The following is a 12,262-nucleotide window of genomic DNA, read 5'->3' as shown; positions in this document are numbered from 1 at the left end:
ATGATTGCATATTTAATGCTTTAATACTGCATAATATCCTCCTTGTTATGGTATCATCATTACGTTAGTTTTATGAGCCCCTTATGGGACTTCTCTGCTTTCCCATTCTTGTGCTCTTTTAATTTTATTATTTGGCAAAAAAAATATATATATATTATATTTTTGAAAATTCAATTAAAAAAAACATAAACATTTTATTTGTTGCATTGTCACATAGTGTGTGTCCGCAATTATAATATATAATATTCCATAATAAATGCTTATAATTTACCTTTACACAGAGTAAAACTACACTTCCCATGAGGCTTCGCGCTGCCGCGTCCCCACTTCCCGTTCCGGTTGACCGTATTTAGCCACTTCCGCCGGAAGTAATTTCCCTTTCCTTTCAGCAGCGCTGAGCAAGATGGCGGTGCAGATCTCTAAGAAGAGGAAGGTAGGCGCCGGGGGAGGCCCGCTATCCGTTACCGTGTGGTGTTTTCCCGCTAATATCGGCGCGGTGTGATCCCTGAGGGCTGCCCGGTGTGGTTGGAGCCGGGATGGGCGGCGGTGAGCGGACGCTGGCCGCGGATTGAGCTGGATTGGCTGAGGCCTGCGGTGCCGGCTGACATGGCCGCCCGGGAGATGTCATGTGTCGGCTGCGGAGTGCGCTGCCCCGGGCTTGTGTGTGGACCCCCCTGGTGGTCGTCACTGATACAAAGCACGTGTTCTCTGTATGTGAAGTACTACAACTCCCAGCATGGGGGTCCTCTAGTGTCCTGTATAGCAGTGTATGGGGGTCCCCTAGTGTCCTGTATAGCAGTGTATGGGGGTCCTCTAGTGTCCTGTATAGCAGTGTATGGGGGTCCCCTAGTGTCCTGTATAGCAGTGTATGGGGGTCCCCTAGTGTCCTGTATAGCAGGGTATGGGGGTCCCCTAGTGTCCTGTATAGCGGTGTATGGGGGTCCCCTAGTGTCCTGTATAGCGGTGTATGGGGGTCCCCTAGTGTCCTGTATAGCAGTGTATGGGGGTCCCCTAGTCTCCCACCCCCTGTATAGCAGTGTATGGGGGTCCTCTAGTCTCCTGCCCCCCCTGTATAGCAGTGTATGGGGGTGCCCTAGTGTCCTGTATAGCAGTGTATGGGGGTCCCCTAGTGTCCTGTATAGCAGTGTATGGGGTTCCCCTAGTGTCCTGTATAGCAGTGTATGGGGGTCCCCTAGTGTCCTGTATAGCAGTGTATGGGGGTCCCCTAGTCTCCCACCCCCTGTATAGCAGTGTATGGGGGTCCCCTAGTCTCCCACCCCCTGTATAGCAGTGTATGGGGGTCCTCTAGTCTCCTGCCCCCCCCCTGTATAGCAGTGTATGGGGGTCCCCCAGTCTCCCACCCCCTGTATAGCAGTGTATGGGGGTCCTCTAGTCTCCTGCCCCCCCGGTATAGCAGTGTATGGGGGTGCCCTAGTGTCCTGTATAGCAGGGTATAGGGTTCCATTAGTGTCCTGGCCCCTGTATAGCAGTGTATGGGGGATCTCTAGTGTCCTGCCCCTCTGTATAGCCTATAGCAAGCAGTGTATGGGGGTCTTCTAGTCTCCTGCCCCCCTGTATAGCAGTGTATGGGGGTCCTCTAGTCTCCTGCCCCCCTGTATAGCAGTGTATGGGGGTCCTCTAGTCTCCTGCCCCCCTGTATAGCAGTGTATGGGGGACCTCTAGTGTCCTGCCCCCCTGTATAGCAGTGTATGGGGGTCCTCTAGTGTCCTGCTCTCCCCACACTGTATATAGCAGTGTATGGGGGTCCTCTAGTCTCCTGCCCCCCTGTATAGCAGTGTATTTGGGTCCTCTAGTCTCCTGCCCCCCTGTATAGCAGTGTATGGGGGTCCTCTAGTGTCCTGCACTCCCCACACTGTATATAGCAGTGTATGGGGGTCCTCTAGTCTCCTGCCCCCATGTATAGCAGTGTATGGGAGTTCTCTAGTCTCCTGCCCCCATGTATAACAGTGTATGGGGGTTCTCTAGTCTCCTTCCCCCCTGTATAGCAATGTATGGGGGTCCTCTAGTCTCCTGCCCCCATGTATAGCAGTGTATGGGGGTTCTCTAGTCTCCTTCCCCCCTGTATAGCAATGTATGGGGGTCCTCTAGTCTCCTTCCCCCCTGTATAGCAATGTATGGGGGTCCTCTAGTGTCCTGCTCTCCCCACACTGTATATAGCAGTGTACTGGACCCTCTGTAATCTGTGCTGTTATCTGGACTATGCTGGTACCTGGGCAGGACCTGTGGTGGGGGGAGGGTCTCTTGCTGGTACCTGGGCAGGACTCTGGGGGGGGGGGGGGTTGGGGGTGTCTCTCTTGCTGGTACCTGGGCAGGGTTGGGGGTCTCTTGCTGGTACCTGGGCAGGTCTCGGGGGTTACTTGCTATGGTGGAAGGTGTTTGTAGTTATTGGGGACTCTGTTATAGTCTTGTCTCTGCTGCAGATAGTGGACTGTAAGTGTCCCGTGTGGAGTCCTGAGACCCCCGTATACCCACCGCCCACTTTGCTTCCCCCTTTCATGCTCCTCTTCCTTCTCTCTAGTTTGTCGCTGACGGCATCTTCAAGGCTGAGCTGAATGAGTTCCTGACCCGGGAGCTGGCTGAGGATGGCTACTCCGGAGTGGAGGTCCGTGTCACCCCAACCAGGACAGAAATCATCATCCTGGCCACCAGGTGAGGTCAGCAGGAACACAACCTCTATGCCGATCAGTCCCTCGTCCCAGTCCTGCACACACATGGGGGTTTGTTACTATGGGTCAGTGCATGTAGTCTTCTATAAACATAAAGGGGATCTCCAGAGCAAATCTTTCAAATCAACTGGCTTTAGAAAGTTATATAGATTTGTAATTTACTTCTATTTAAAAATCTCTAGTCTTCCAGTACTTATCAGCTGCTGTATGCCCTGCAGGAAGTGGTGTATTCTGTAGTCTGACACATTGATCTCTGCTGCCATCTCTGTCCATGTCAGGAACTGTCCAGAGCAGCAGCAAATCCCCATAGAAAACCTCTCCTGCTCTGGACAGTTCCTGACATGGACAGAGGTGGCAGCAGAGAGCACTGTGCCAGACTGGGAAGAATACACCACTTCCTGCAGGACATACAGCAGCTAAGTACTGGAAGACTTTATTTAAATAGAAGTTACAAATTCAACGGTTTGAAAATTTCTTGCCGGACTACCCCTTTAACTGAAATGGGGTGCGAAGTTTTATTTAAAGGAGATAGACGACCCTGTAATGCACAGGTTACACTCACAGCAGCTGCAAAATTAAGGGAGATAGACGACCTTTTAATGCACAGGTGTCACACTCACAGCAGCTGCAAAATTACACTTCCTATCATGCCTGGACAGCCACAGCTTTAGCTATGCAGGCATGATGGGAGTTGTAGTTTTGCGACAGCTGGAGGTCTGAGTGTGACACCCCTGCCTGCATAGTGTAGCCCTCCATGCTTCCCATACAGGTCACTATTGTTGGTGCCAGTTATGCCTTCTGCTATCCACTATACTAACAGTGTTGGGTTTGTGTATCTCTGCAGGACCCAGAATGTCCTCGGTGAGAAGGGGCGCCGTATCCGTGAGCTGACTGCTGTGGTCCAGAAGAGGTTCGGCTTTCCTGAGGGCAGCGTAGAGGTGAGATCACTCTGATGCCTTATGGTATGCCTCAGAGTAATAGGAAGGATTCTGCTATACTCTATCATCATTCCCCTATATGTCGCTGGGCCGCATTATACTGGATGACCTGTGTACAGTCTCCACTACCTAAGGTTGCTGCCCCTTAGAGGGTTTTCAGAATTGCTTGGTGCATCCTGGGGATTCATATCTCCCGCCTGCCCTAACATTGGGCCTGGGGTATAGGAGCGTCAACCAATTGTTGCCCTAGACCGGGGATGGGGACCTTTGGCCCTCCAGCTGTTGCAAAACTACAATTCCCAACCAGCGTCAGCTGCCCAGGCATGATGGGAATTGTAGTTTTAGAACACCTGGTTCCCATTCCTCAGCCATGATAGGGATTCATATTCTATGATCCAGGGTCCAGTCACACCATAACTCTGTCATCAAGTACTCGCATACGTCAGTATCTAGTTCTAAAAGGGTGCTAATGTATCTCTGCATTGGATGGTAGAATCATGGTGTGAACACTGTCTTAGGGTATGTTCACACTTACCGGATCCGCAGCGTATTTTCTGCTGCGGATCCACAGCAGATTTCATTTTAAATAACTGAACACCGCATCAAATCTGCACCATCAAATCTGCTGCGGATCCTGTAGGTGTGAGCGCACTCTTAGACAATAAATGCAGTGCATGATGGTCCTGTAAAGCTGGGAGGGAAGCAGCAGAAGAGCCATATACAGGGTGAGCTGCCCAGTGTATGTTCTGTAGGTCCCTCCTGTGTGTGTATAGTGATTGTAGTGCTGCTAAGGGAAGTATTGTTCAGTGGAGAGGAGTGCAGCTGGAGCGTGCTAGATTCCATCACAACCTGGAAGTCTCGGTGGCTGAAAAAAATTGCATCTAGCCCTAGGGAGTCTTACAATACGTGGATACAGCTATCTGCATATCCGCAAGGTGGGTTGCTATGCTGAAAAAGTATTAAATGTGCTGTGATAAAGCCAGAGATGATGCTGGAAAACTACCGCTAGATTATAAGAGTGCCTGGGAATATAGGACTAGACCATCGGGCCCTGGGGGGGGGGGGGGGGAGAAGAGACGTTACTGTCCAGTGGAGTAGATTATATTACATACTGTGGCTATATCTATGTAGCTGGCACAGCCCACTGCATAATGGGGTACGTACTGAGCGCAGGCAAGGTCTCTGAGCCTTCAGTGATGATCCGATGACGAGTCTGATAGGGTGGATCCTTCTCCATCGGGCTCTGTCTGCATCACGTTCTGTGCTGTAGACGTCTGCCCATTGGGTCAAGGGTCGCCCGTCACTTGATGTCTTTGAGGCATTTGTCTGAGAAGGTTCTGATGTCAAACAGCTGAAATAAGTTTTAACTTGTGATTCTCCAAATCTTTGGGGGGGGGGTCTCCTATGTCAAATTTGTACAATTCAGACACTCATGACCTTCATTGCAGCTAGGGGATGTGGTGTTGGTGCAAAAGTCCCTTAAAGGGGTGCATTCTTTTCATCCAATTTATCAGAGAATGTTTCCTTTTCTACTCGCAGGTCACCTGACTTTCCTGTTAACCTCTGCTGTCTTAGGGTCCATTTACACAGAAAGATTATCTGACAGATTATCTGCCAAAGATTTGAAGCCAAAGCCTGAAACGGACTATAAACAGACATTAGGTCATAAAGGAAAGCCTGAGATTTCTCCTTTTCAAATCCCTTCCTGGCTTTGGCTTTAAATCTTTGACAGATCTGTCAGATAATCTTTCTGTGTAAATGGACCCTAAGTTGCAGATTAGTAGTGAGGGTATCTGGAGGCGGCACCTAGGATGGGGGTCTCTTCTGTGGGAAGGGACTTCCCTTTTGTATGTTTTGTGGTCAGTGTTACCCCTGATGCTGCTTTGTTTCCTCCGATGCCATATGTGCAGTTATAAGAGTTCATTGCTTTTTGTCTTCTAGCTGTACGCCGAGAAGGTCGCCACAAGGGGTCTGTGCGCCATCGCCCAGGCTGAGTCCCTCCGCTACAAGCTCCTGGGAGGTCTGGCAGTGAGGAGGTGAGGGCTTTATCCCTTCTTGTCACACATTATGGGGCTTTTTGCACATCTTTGCTTCGGTGATGATTTCGATGACGAGTCTAACATCATTCCCATGTGTCTGGGTAGAGGCGGGAGCTGCGTTCTGCATGCTGCCCCATCTGCTCCATCACAGCCAGGATGTTGTATGAAGACGAGTTACGAGGCATTTGTCTGAGAAGTGACCTTATACATTCTCCTGTGGTGAGATAGGCTCCAACCATAGGGCTCATTCCCATATACGCGGCGAGTCAGTGCACTTTTACTGACACACTGGTAGAAGAATCAGAAGGAAAACAGATTCCAGAATCTCTTCCATTTTATCAGTGGGGTCAATGCTGGCATTTGTGTGCCAATGGTTACACCAGGCTGAGGCGTTTTTTTTTTGTTTTTGTTTTTGTTTTTGTTTTTTTTGTTTTGTTTTTCCTGTTTTGTTTCTGAACATTTATTACAGACCGGATGTATTGGTTGCAGGAAGTTTTGGAATTCACCTACTAACATACAACCATGATGACTTATTGCCCCACACGGCCATAGGCGTTTTTACAGTCTCTAAACACTGATTAGGGGGTTTCAGGGAACCATTGGTGTTTCCTAACTGGGAAAAAGGAGTGAAAAATACTCACTTGCTGAATCAGTGCTCCCCTTTTTTTATTTCCCTATCTTCTGGCTCCGCAAGAGTGATGGCCCTTGTGCGCCGCAGCATGTGGTGGGGGTTAGAGAGTGGCCTGTTGTGGCAGGGAGATATTAATGCTGCAGCCAGAAAAGCAATTGACAGGGCTAGGAGCCAAAGGCTCACAGTCCTGTCAAACACAATATCACCTTTTAAGTGTATGTGCTCCTTAGGAGTGAGTACAGTTAAAGGGATGCTGTCAGCTGGACGGGGCTACTATGCAGTCCATCAGAACTGCGGATGCACATCTGGAGCTCTTCCGAATTTTGGATGCCCCAATAGGTTTCTATGCGGCATCCATGCTGGTATCCGGATGACTAAGACAGGTCCTATAATTTCTGGAGCTATATTCCAGCACAGACAAAGAAAAATTTTCAAGGGTGTCTGTGCCCAAGATAACCCTGTGGGTCAGGAAATCTATCCAGACTTCCTCATAAGAAATTCAGATTTTTCTAATGTGAGAAGGAGGTCTTAGACCGCATCTTGGTATTGAACAGCTGGAAAAACACATTGCTGTCAAGTTTCTTGGACTTTTCCTTCCAACCCAGTTTAACCCTTTGAGGACCAGGCCCTAAATGACCCAGTGGACCGCGCAAATTTTGGCCATGTATTGGCTTGTTACAGGAATAGTTGTACTGTGTAATGGCGTCTTTCATTTTACCATAACATTTATGACGGAATCCCAAATATATTATTTATGAAGATATAAATTGGTGAAATCGTAAAAAAAGAATGCAATATGGTAACGTTTGGGGGGTTCCTGTGTCTACGTAATGCACTATATGGTAACAGCGACATGATACTATTATTCTATAGGTCAGCCCGAACACAACCACATGCAGGTTTACAGATTCTCTAATGTTATATACTTTTTTCTTAATGAAATCCTTTTTTTTGGCAATTAATAAAATGGGCCTATTGTGACGCTTATAGCGCTTTTATTTTTTTTACCTACGGAGCTGTATGGGGTGTCATTTTTTCCGCCGTGATCTCTAGTTTTTATTACCATATTTGTGAAGATCGGACGTTTTGATCACTTTTTATTGATTTTTAAAAAAAAAAAAATATATATATATATATAATGTAACATAAAATCGGTAATCGGCGCACATTTTTCCCTCTTTTCGTGTACGCCGTTTGCAATGACGCTTGTTATATTAGATCGGACAATTACGCACGCTACGGTGTATTATGTTTGTTTTTATGTTTTATTTATATAATGGGAAAGGGGGGTGATTTAAGCTTTTATTGGGGGAGGGGTAGTGTTAGTGATTTTAACTTTTTTCTTTTTTTACACACATTTTAAGTCCCTTTGGGGGACTTGTACGTACATAACTTTGATTTTTACAATGATCACTGCTATGCCATAGGCATAGCATTGATCAGTGTTATCGGAGCTCTGCTCATTGAGCCTGCCTGTGCAGGCTCAGTGACCAGACCGCATGGAGGCAGGTGAGAGACCTCCGGCGGTCCGTTTTAACGATTGGGACCCCCGCAGTCACACTGCGGGGGTCCCGATCGGTAAGTGACAGGAGAATTCCCCTGTCACTTACACTTAAACACTGCGGCCGCTTTGAGTTTAACCCCTAGACGTCCTTGGTCTTCTAGGGGTTAAATCTTCTTAGTACTGTGCTTCCAGCCGTGCGTCTGTCAGTACAGTCCCGCGAAGATTTACAGTTTGAGCTCCCAGTATCATGCCAGGAACTCTGAACGCCATTCTGTTGCACACAAACCATGTATACAGACCGTGTACAGGAGGCCGAAGTGTTTCCAGTGATAAAACAAGATTGTTGTTGGGTCACGTAGTTCTGTTCTGTCTTGCTGTGATCCGATGTTACACATCTCTTTTGCAGCCTCTAACTTCAGTGTTTTTTGTTAATCCTGACTGTTTTCCCCATCAGAGCCTGCTATGGTGTCCTGCGTTTTATCATGGAGAGTGGAGCCAAGGGTTGTGAGGTCGTTGTGTCCGGCAAGCTGCGAGGTCAGAGAGCCAAGTCCATGAAGTTTGTGGATGGGCTGATGATTCACAGCGGAGACCCCGTCAATTACTATGTGGATACAGCAGTGCGCCACGTCCTACTCAGACAGGGTGAGATGTTGGGGATGTTCGAGGTTCTGTGTGGTCGTTCCACCTACAGTGATGATACGATGACGAGTCAGACTGGGACCAGCTCTGTGGAGAGTCCTGCGCGGAGCCACGTTCTGTGTCTCTGCACTTTGGCGCTCTCCACTTGAGCCGTGTCCCATCTCCTGATTGATTTAGAGGCATTTGTCTGAGAAGAGTGGAAAGGGCTGATGTTGCAGTCTGGGGCACCACCGTACTCGTACTGACCATTGGTTTATGCCATAGGTGTTCTGGGAATCAAGGTGAAGATCATGCTTCCATGGGACCCAAGCGGAAAGATTGGCCCCAAGAAGCCCCTGCCTGATCATGTCAGCATTGTGGAGCCCAAAGAGGAGATCTTGCCAACCACCCCCATCTCTGAGCAGAAAGGAGCCAAGCCAGAACAGCAGGCACAGCCCCCCGCCATGCCTCAGCCTGTGCCCACCGCATAATGGGGTATGTACTGAGCGAGGGCGAGGTCTCTGAACCTTCAGTGATGATCCGATGACGAGTCTGATAGGGTTGATTCTTCTCCACTGGGCTCTGTCTGCATCACGTTCTGTGCTGTAGACGTCTGCCCTTTGGGTCAAGGGTCGCCCGTCACTTGATGTCTTTGAGGCATTTGTCTGAGAAGGTTCTTTTATATAATTGTATTTTTATTGAAGATTTTTCATTATAATAGAGAGCTTGCATCATCAGTTGACATATCGTAGAAAATAGATATATAATTTGTCTCTCTCCCTTACTGCACGATTATCGACCTGTGTAATAGGCTAATAGGCTCAGTGTGGTGGTCACCTAATAACAGATAATGGGCGGGGGAGGGGAGGATCAGGTGCTAGGAGTCCCTCCAATCCCTTTGTTCTCGGGACGATAAGTCTCCATCTTCTTTAGATTTACCTGCAGGTTTGGCTGAGCTAGTTTGTGACCGGACAGACGGCAGTCAGCTATCTGTAATGTGTGTTAGCTTAGGTCTGATATGAATGGCTGTAATGGATGACCACTCCTGACCGTTTCCTTTCTCTCCCCCACAGGATGCTGAACATCAGGATGTGACGTTTTTTGCATACCAGCTCAAATCTGTAAAATAAAAATAAAAACACCAAAAGTACTTGTTTGTGATCGGTTAGAGCCGAGGGGATCGGCGTTGTGTGGGGGTCATCCAGGTGAGTGACTCTGATCATGTGTATGGCCCCTCACATAACTCTGACTTTATTGGCCGCACAAAATACAACCAGCCAAAGAACCAGCGTTTTCTTATTCCTGATCATGGGCCCTTTAAGGCTGTTATGTGCAGTGTTAGTGGCTGTGGTTATTGCGTGAGCTGTGCATGATACTGCCACTTTAAGCGGTGGTAAGCCCTAGTGAGACCTTGTCATAAATTGCCATTGTGAGGTGCAGCCTAGTAATTGCACTTGGCCACTGCCTAAAGGAGAACTCCAGTTAACAAAAGTTTTCAATTTAACTGGTATCAGAAAGTTATACATATTTGTAAATGACTACTATTTAAAAATATCCAGTAATCAGTACTTATCAGCTGCTGCATGTCCTGCAGGAAGTGGTGTATTCTCTCCAGTCTGACAGTGCTCTCTGCCGCCACCTCTGTCCAGATCAGGAGAGGTTTTCTATGGGGATATACTGCTTCTCTGGACAGTTCCTGACATGGACAGAGGTGGCAGCAGAGAGTACTGTGTCAGACTGGAGAGAATACACCACTTCCTGCAGGGCATACAGAAGCTGATAAGGACTAGAAGACATGATTTTTTTTTTTTTTTTTGTAGAGGTACATTACAATTATTATTTTTTTTATACTGGAGTACCTCTTTAAAGGAGCAAGTCCGTGTCTAGCCTTCAGTATTAATGCTGTCCTAAGTGTAAGAGCAGCTTTACACAGGCTAATACAGGAAGTGCCGACACTTATTCTCTTGATATTCAGCCATGTAGGGGGACCTGTCACTCTGAAAATACCATCTAATCCATCACCATCCTGTTAGAGTAAGAAGAGCAGATGAGTGTGTATGTGTGGGATGGACTATTTAGCCTCCTATATCTCCAGTCTGGAGCACCACCCCTACATCAGACCATTCACATGTGACTGATCAATGGCTGCAGAGTTTTCCTATATTGATTCCCATGTATGATAACTGAGGAAGGTTCTACTCCCGGTCCATGACCTCATAGTATATACTGGTAAGTGTCCTCCAAAGAGGTTAGTAGCGGCTGCAGGCTGCACTTTCTCCAGCAGGGGGCAGTGAGTGGTCAGTACAGTCCATACAGGTCTGGATGTCATTACCAGGTGCTGTGATGTGCTGCTAGAGGCTGAAGTCTGATGGCGGAGCCTACGGCACTGTAAGAATGGCTACAGATCAGCTGTGCGAGCAACTCGCAGGCACATAGGTGTCATGGTTGTAAGATACAGCATCTTAGATCCACCGTACAGAGCGTTCCACAAAAAATACTGCAAATTGCTGAATCTGATCGCTTCTCGGCCTTTTGGCTAAGATCAAGTGTAGTATCTGTTCTTATCAGTTTAATATCTGATACGTCCCCTATCTGGGGACCATATATTAAATGGATTTTTAGAACAGGGAGATGGAAAAAGAGCTTGCTCTGTCCTCTCCAGGCATTGACCTGGTATTGCAGTGCCTCCAGGTTCAGTGCAAAAAAAACAGCAAATTGCTGAATCTGGTTTGCTTACATGCATATGGCCACTAGGTGGCAGCATATAATGTCCACATCAAGCTGATATGCTGAAGACCTGGCCAAGAGCACAGTTTACGAGCTGTTTTCCCTTCTAGCCGTCACTAGTTAGATAACTAAACTGCTTTTCACCATACGGGGCACTTTTTATACAAGGGTTTTTTTTGTTTTTTTTTAACACACGGTCTAAAACACAGATTTTTCTAACAGTTTTGTTAACACCGACAATGACTGATGTTTTTATTGGGCGGCCGTCTTTTAATGCCAGACAGGGTGTTCAGAGGGAAAAAAAATCACTGAAATTACTTCTATAAAACAAGCCTCCCAGTACTAATTACCATCTGTATATCCTGGAGGAAGACATATATTATACATAGGGGCGGTATTATAGTAGTTATATAGCAGTGTATAGAGAGAACAGCATGGTGTAATCACTGTCAAACCGGCCCAAAGGGACAGTATCAATGCGGATACTGCTTGGGGTGCGAACTGCAGAGCAGTAGGTAACAATACAAGTAGGGAAGAGTCTCCCCTCACCAATGCTTGTGTTAGGTTTATCCAAGTCCGAAACACCGGGAGGAGATAAAGGTGCCAGCGAGTCTCCTGGAATGGCCGTTTCAGGCTTACACCCTCCTGGCCAGAGAGAGGGCTAAACCTGAAACTGATGTCCCAGGAGACTCGCTGACACCTTTATCTCCTCTCTGTGTTTCGGACTTGAATAAACCTAACACAAGCATTGGTGAGGGGAGACTCTTCCCTACTTGTATTATAGTAGTTATATTCTTGTATATAGGAGCAGTATTATAGTAGTTATATTCCTGTATATAGGAGCAGTATTATAGTAGTTATATTCTTGTATATAGGGGCGGTATTATAGTAGTTATATTCTTGTATATAGGGGCAGTATTATAGTAGTTACATTCTTGTATATAGGAGCAGTATTATAGTAGTTATATGCCTGTATATAGGAGCAGTATTATAGTAGTTATATTCTTGTATATAGGGGCAGTATTATAGTAGTTATATTCCTGTATATAGGAGCAGTATTATAGTAGTTATATTCTTGTATATAGGAGCAGTATTATAGTAGTTATATTCCTGTATAT

General features: G+C 47.0%; 1 protein-coding gene and 4 non-coding genes across 5 annotated transcripts; all 5 read left to right on the top strand.

Moving 5' to 3' along the window:
* Positions 1–326: 326 nt before the first annotated feature.
* RPS3 (ribosomal protein S3) lies at positions 327–9,564 on the top strand. The gene is made up of 7 exons (XM_069969559.1): positions 327–433; positions 2,540–2,670; positions 3,532–3,625; positions 5,567–5,661; positions 8,254–8,441; positions 8,703–8,912; positions 9,491–9,564. The coding sequence occupies exons 1-6, from the start codon at positions 404–406 to the stop codon at positions 8,906–8,908; spliced, it is 744 nt and encodes a 247-aa protein (XP_069825660.1). The 5' UTR covers positions 327–403; the 3' UTR covers positions 8,909–8,912; positions 9,491–9,564.
* On the top strand, positions 4,814–4,960 carry LOC138794235 (small nucleolar RNA SNORD15). The gene has a single exon (XR_011363391.1). It is a non-coding gene; the product is annotated as a small nucleolar RNA SNORD15 (small nucleolar RNA).
* Positions 8,485–8,634, top strand: LOC138794236 (small nucleolar RNA SNORD15). The gene has a single exon (XR_011363392.1). It is a non-coding gene; the product is annotated as a small nucleolar RNA SNORD15 (small nucleolar RNA).
* LOC138794234 (small nucleolar RNA SNORD15) lies at positions 8,945–9,091 on the top strand. Its single transcript, XR_011363390.1, has one exon. It is a non-coding gene; the product is annotated as a small nucleolar RNA SNORD15 (small nucleolar RNA).
* A 1,369-nt stretch (positions 9,565–10,933) lies between the features above and the next one.
* LOC138794290 (U2 spliceosomal RNA) lies at positions 10,934–11,124 on the top strand. The gene has a single exon (XR_011363440.1). It is a non-coding gene; the product is annotated as a U2 spliceosomal RNA (small nuclear RNA).
* The last annotated feature ends 1,138 nt before the right edge of the window (positions 11,125–12,262 follow it).

The sequence above is a fragment of the Dendropsophus ebraccatus genome, chromosome 5 (genome assembly GCF_027789765.1).
Source record: "Dendropsophus ebraccatus isolate aDenEbr1 chromosome 5, aDenEbr1.pat, whole genome shotgun sequence".
Lineage (NCBI taxonomy): Eukaryota > Metazoa > Chordata > Amphibia > Anura > Hylidae > Dendropsophus > Dendropsophus ebraccatus.
Note: the sequence above shows the minus strand (reverse complement) of the source record. Positions and strands in the feature narration are given on the sequence as shown.

Excerpts from the sequence above, each read along its gene's own strand:
- RPS3 (XM_069969559.1), top strand. The coding sequence starts at position 404 with ATGGCGGTGCAGATCTCTAAGAAGAGGAAG. Across the intron at positions 2,671-3,531 it reads ATCATCATCCTGGCCACCAG|GACCCAGAATGTCCTCGGTG; the intron begins GTGAGGTCAGCA and ends GTATCTCTGCAG. Across the intron at positions 5,662-8,253 it reads GGAGGTCTGGCAGTGAGGAG|AGCCTGCTATGGTGTCCTGC; the intron begins GTGAGGGCTTTA and ends TTTCCCCATCAG.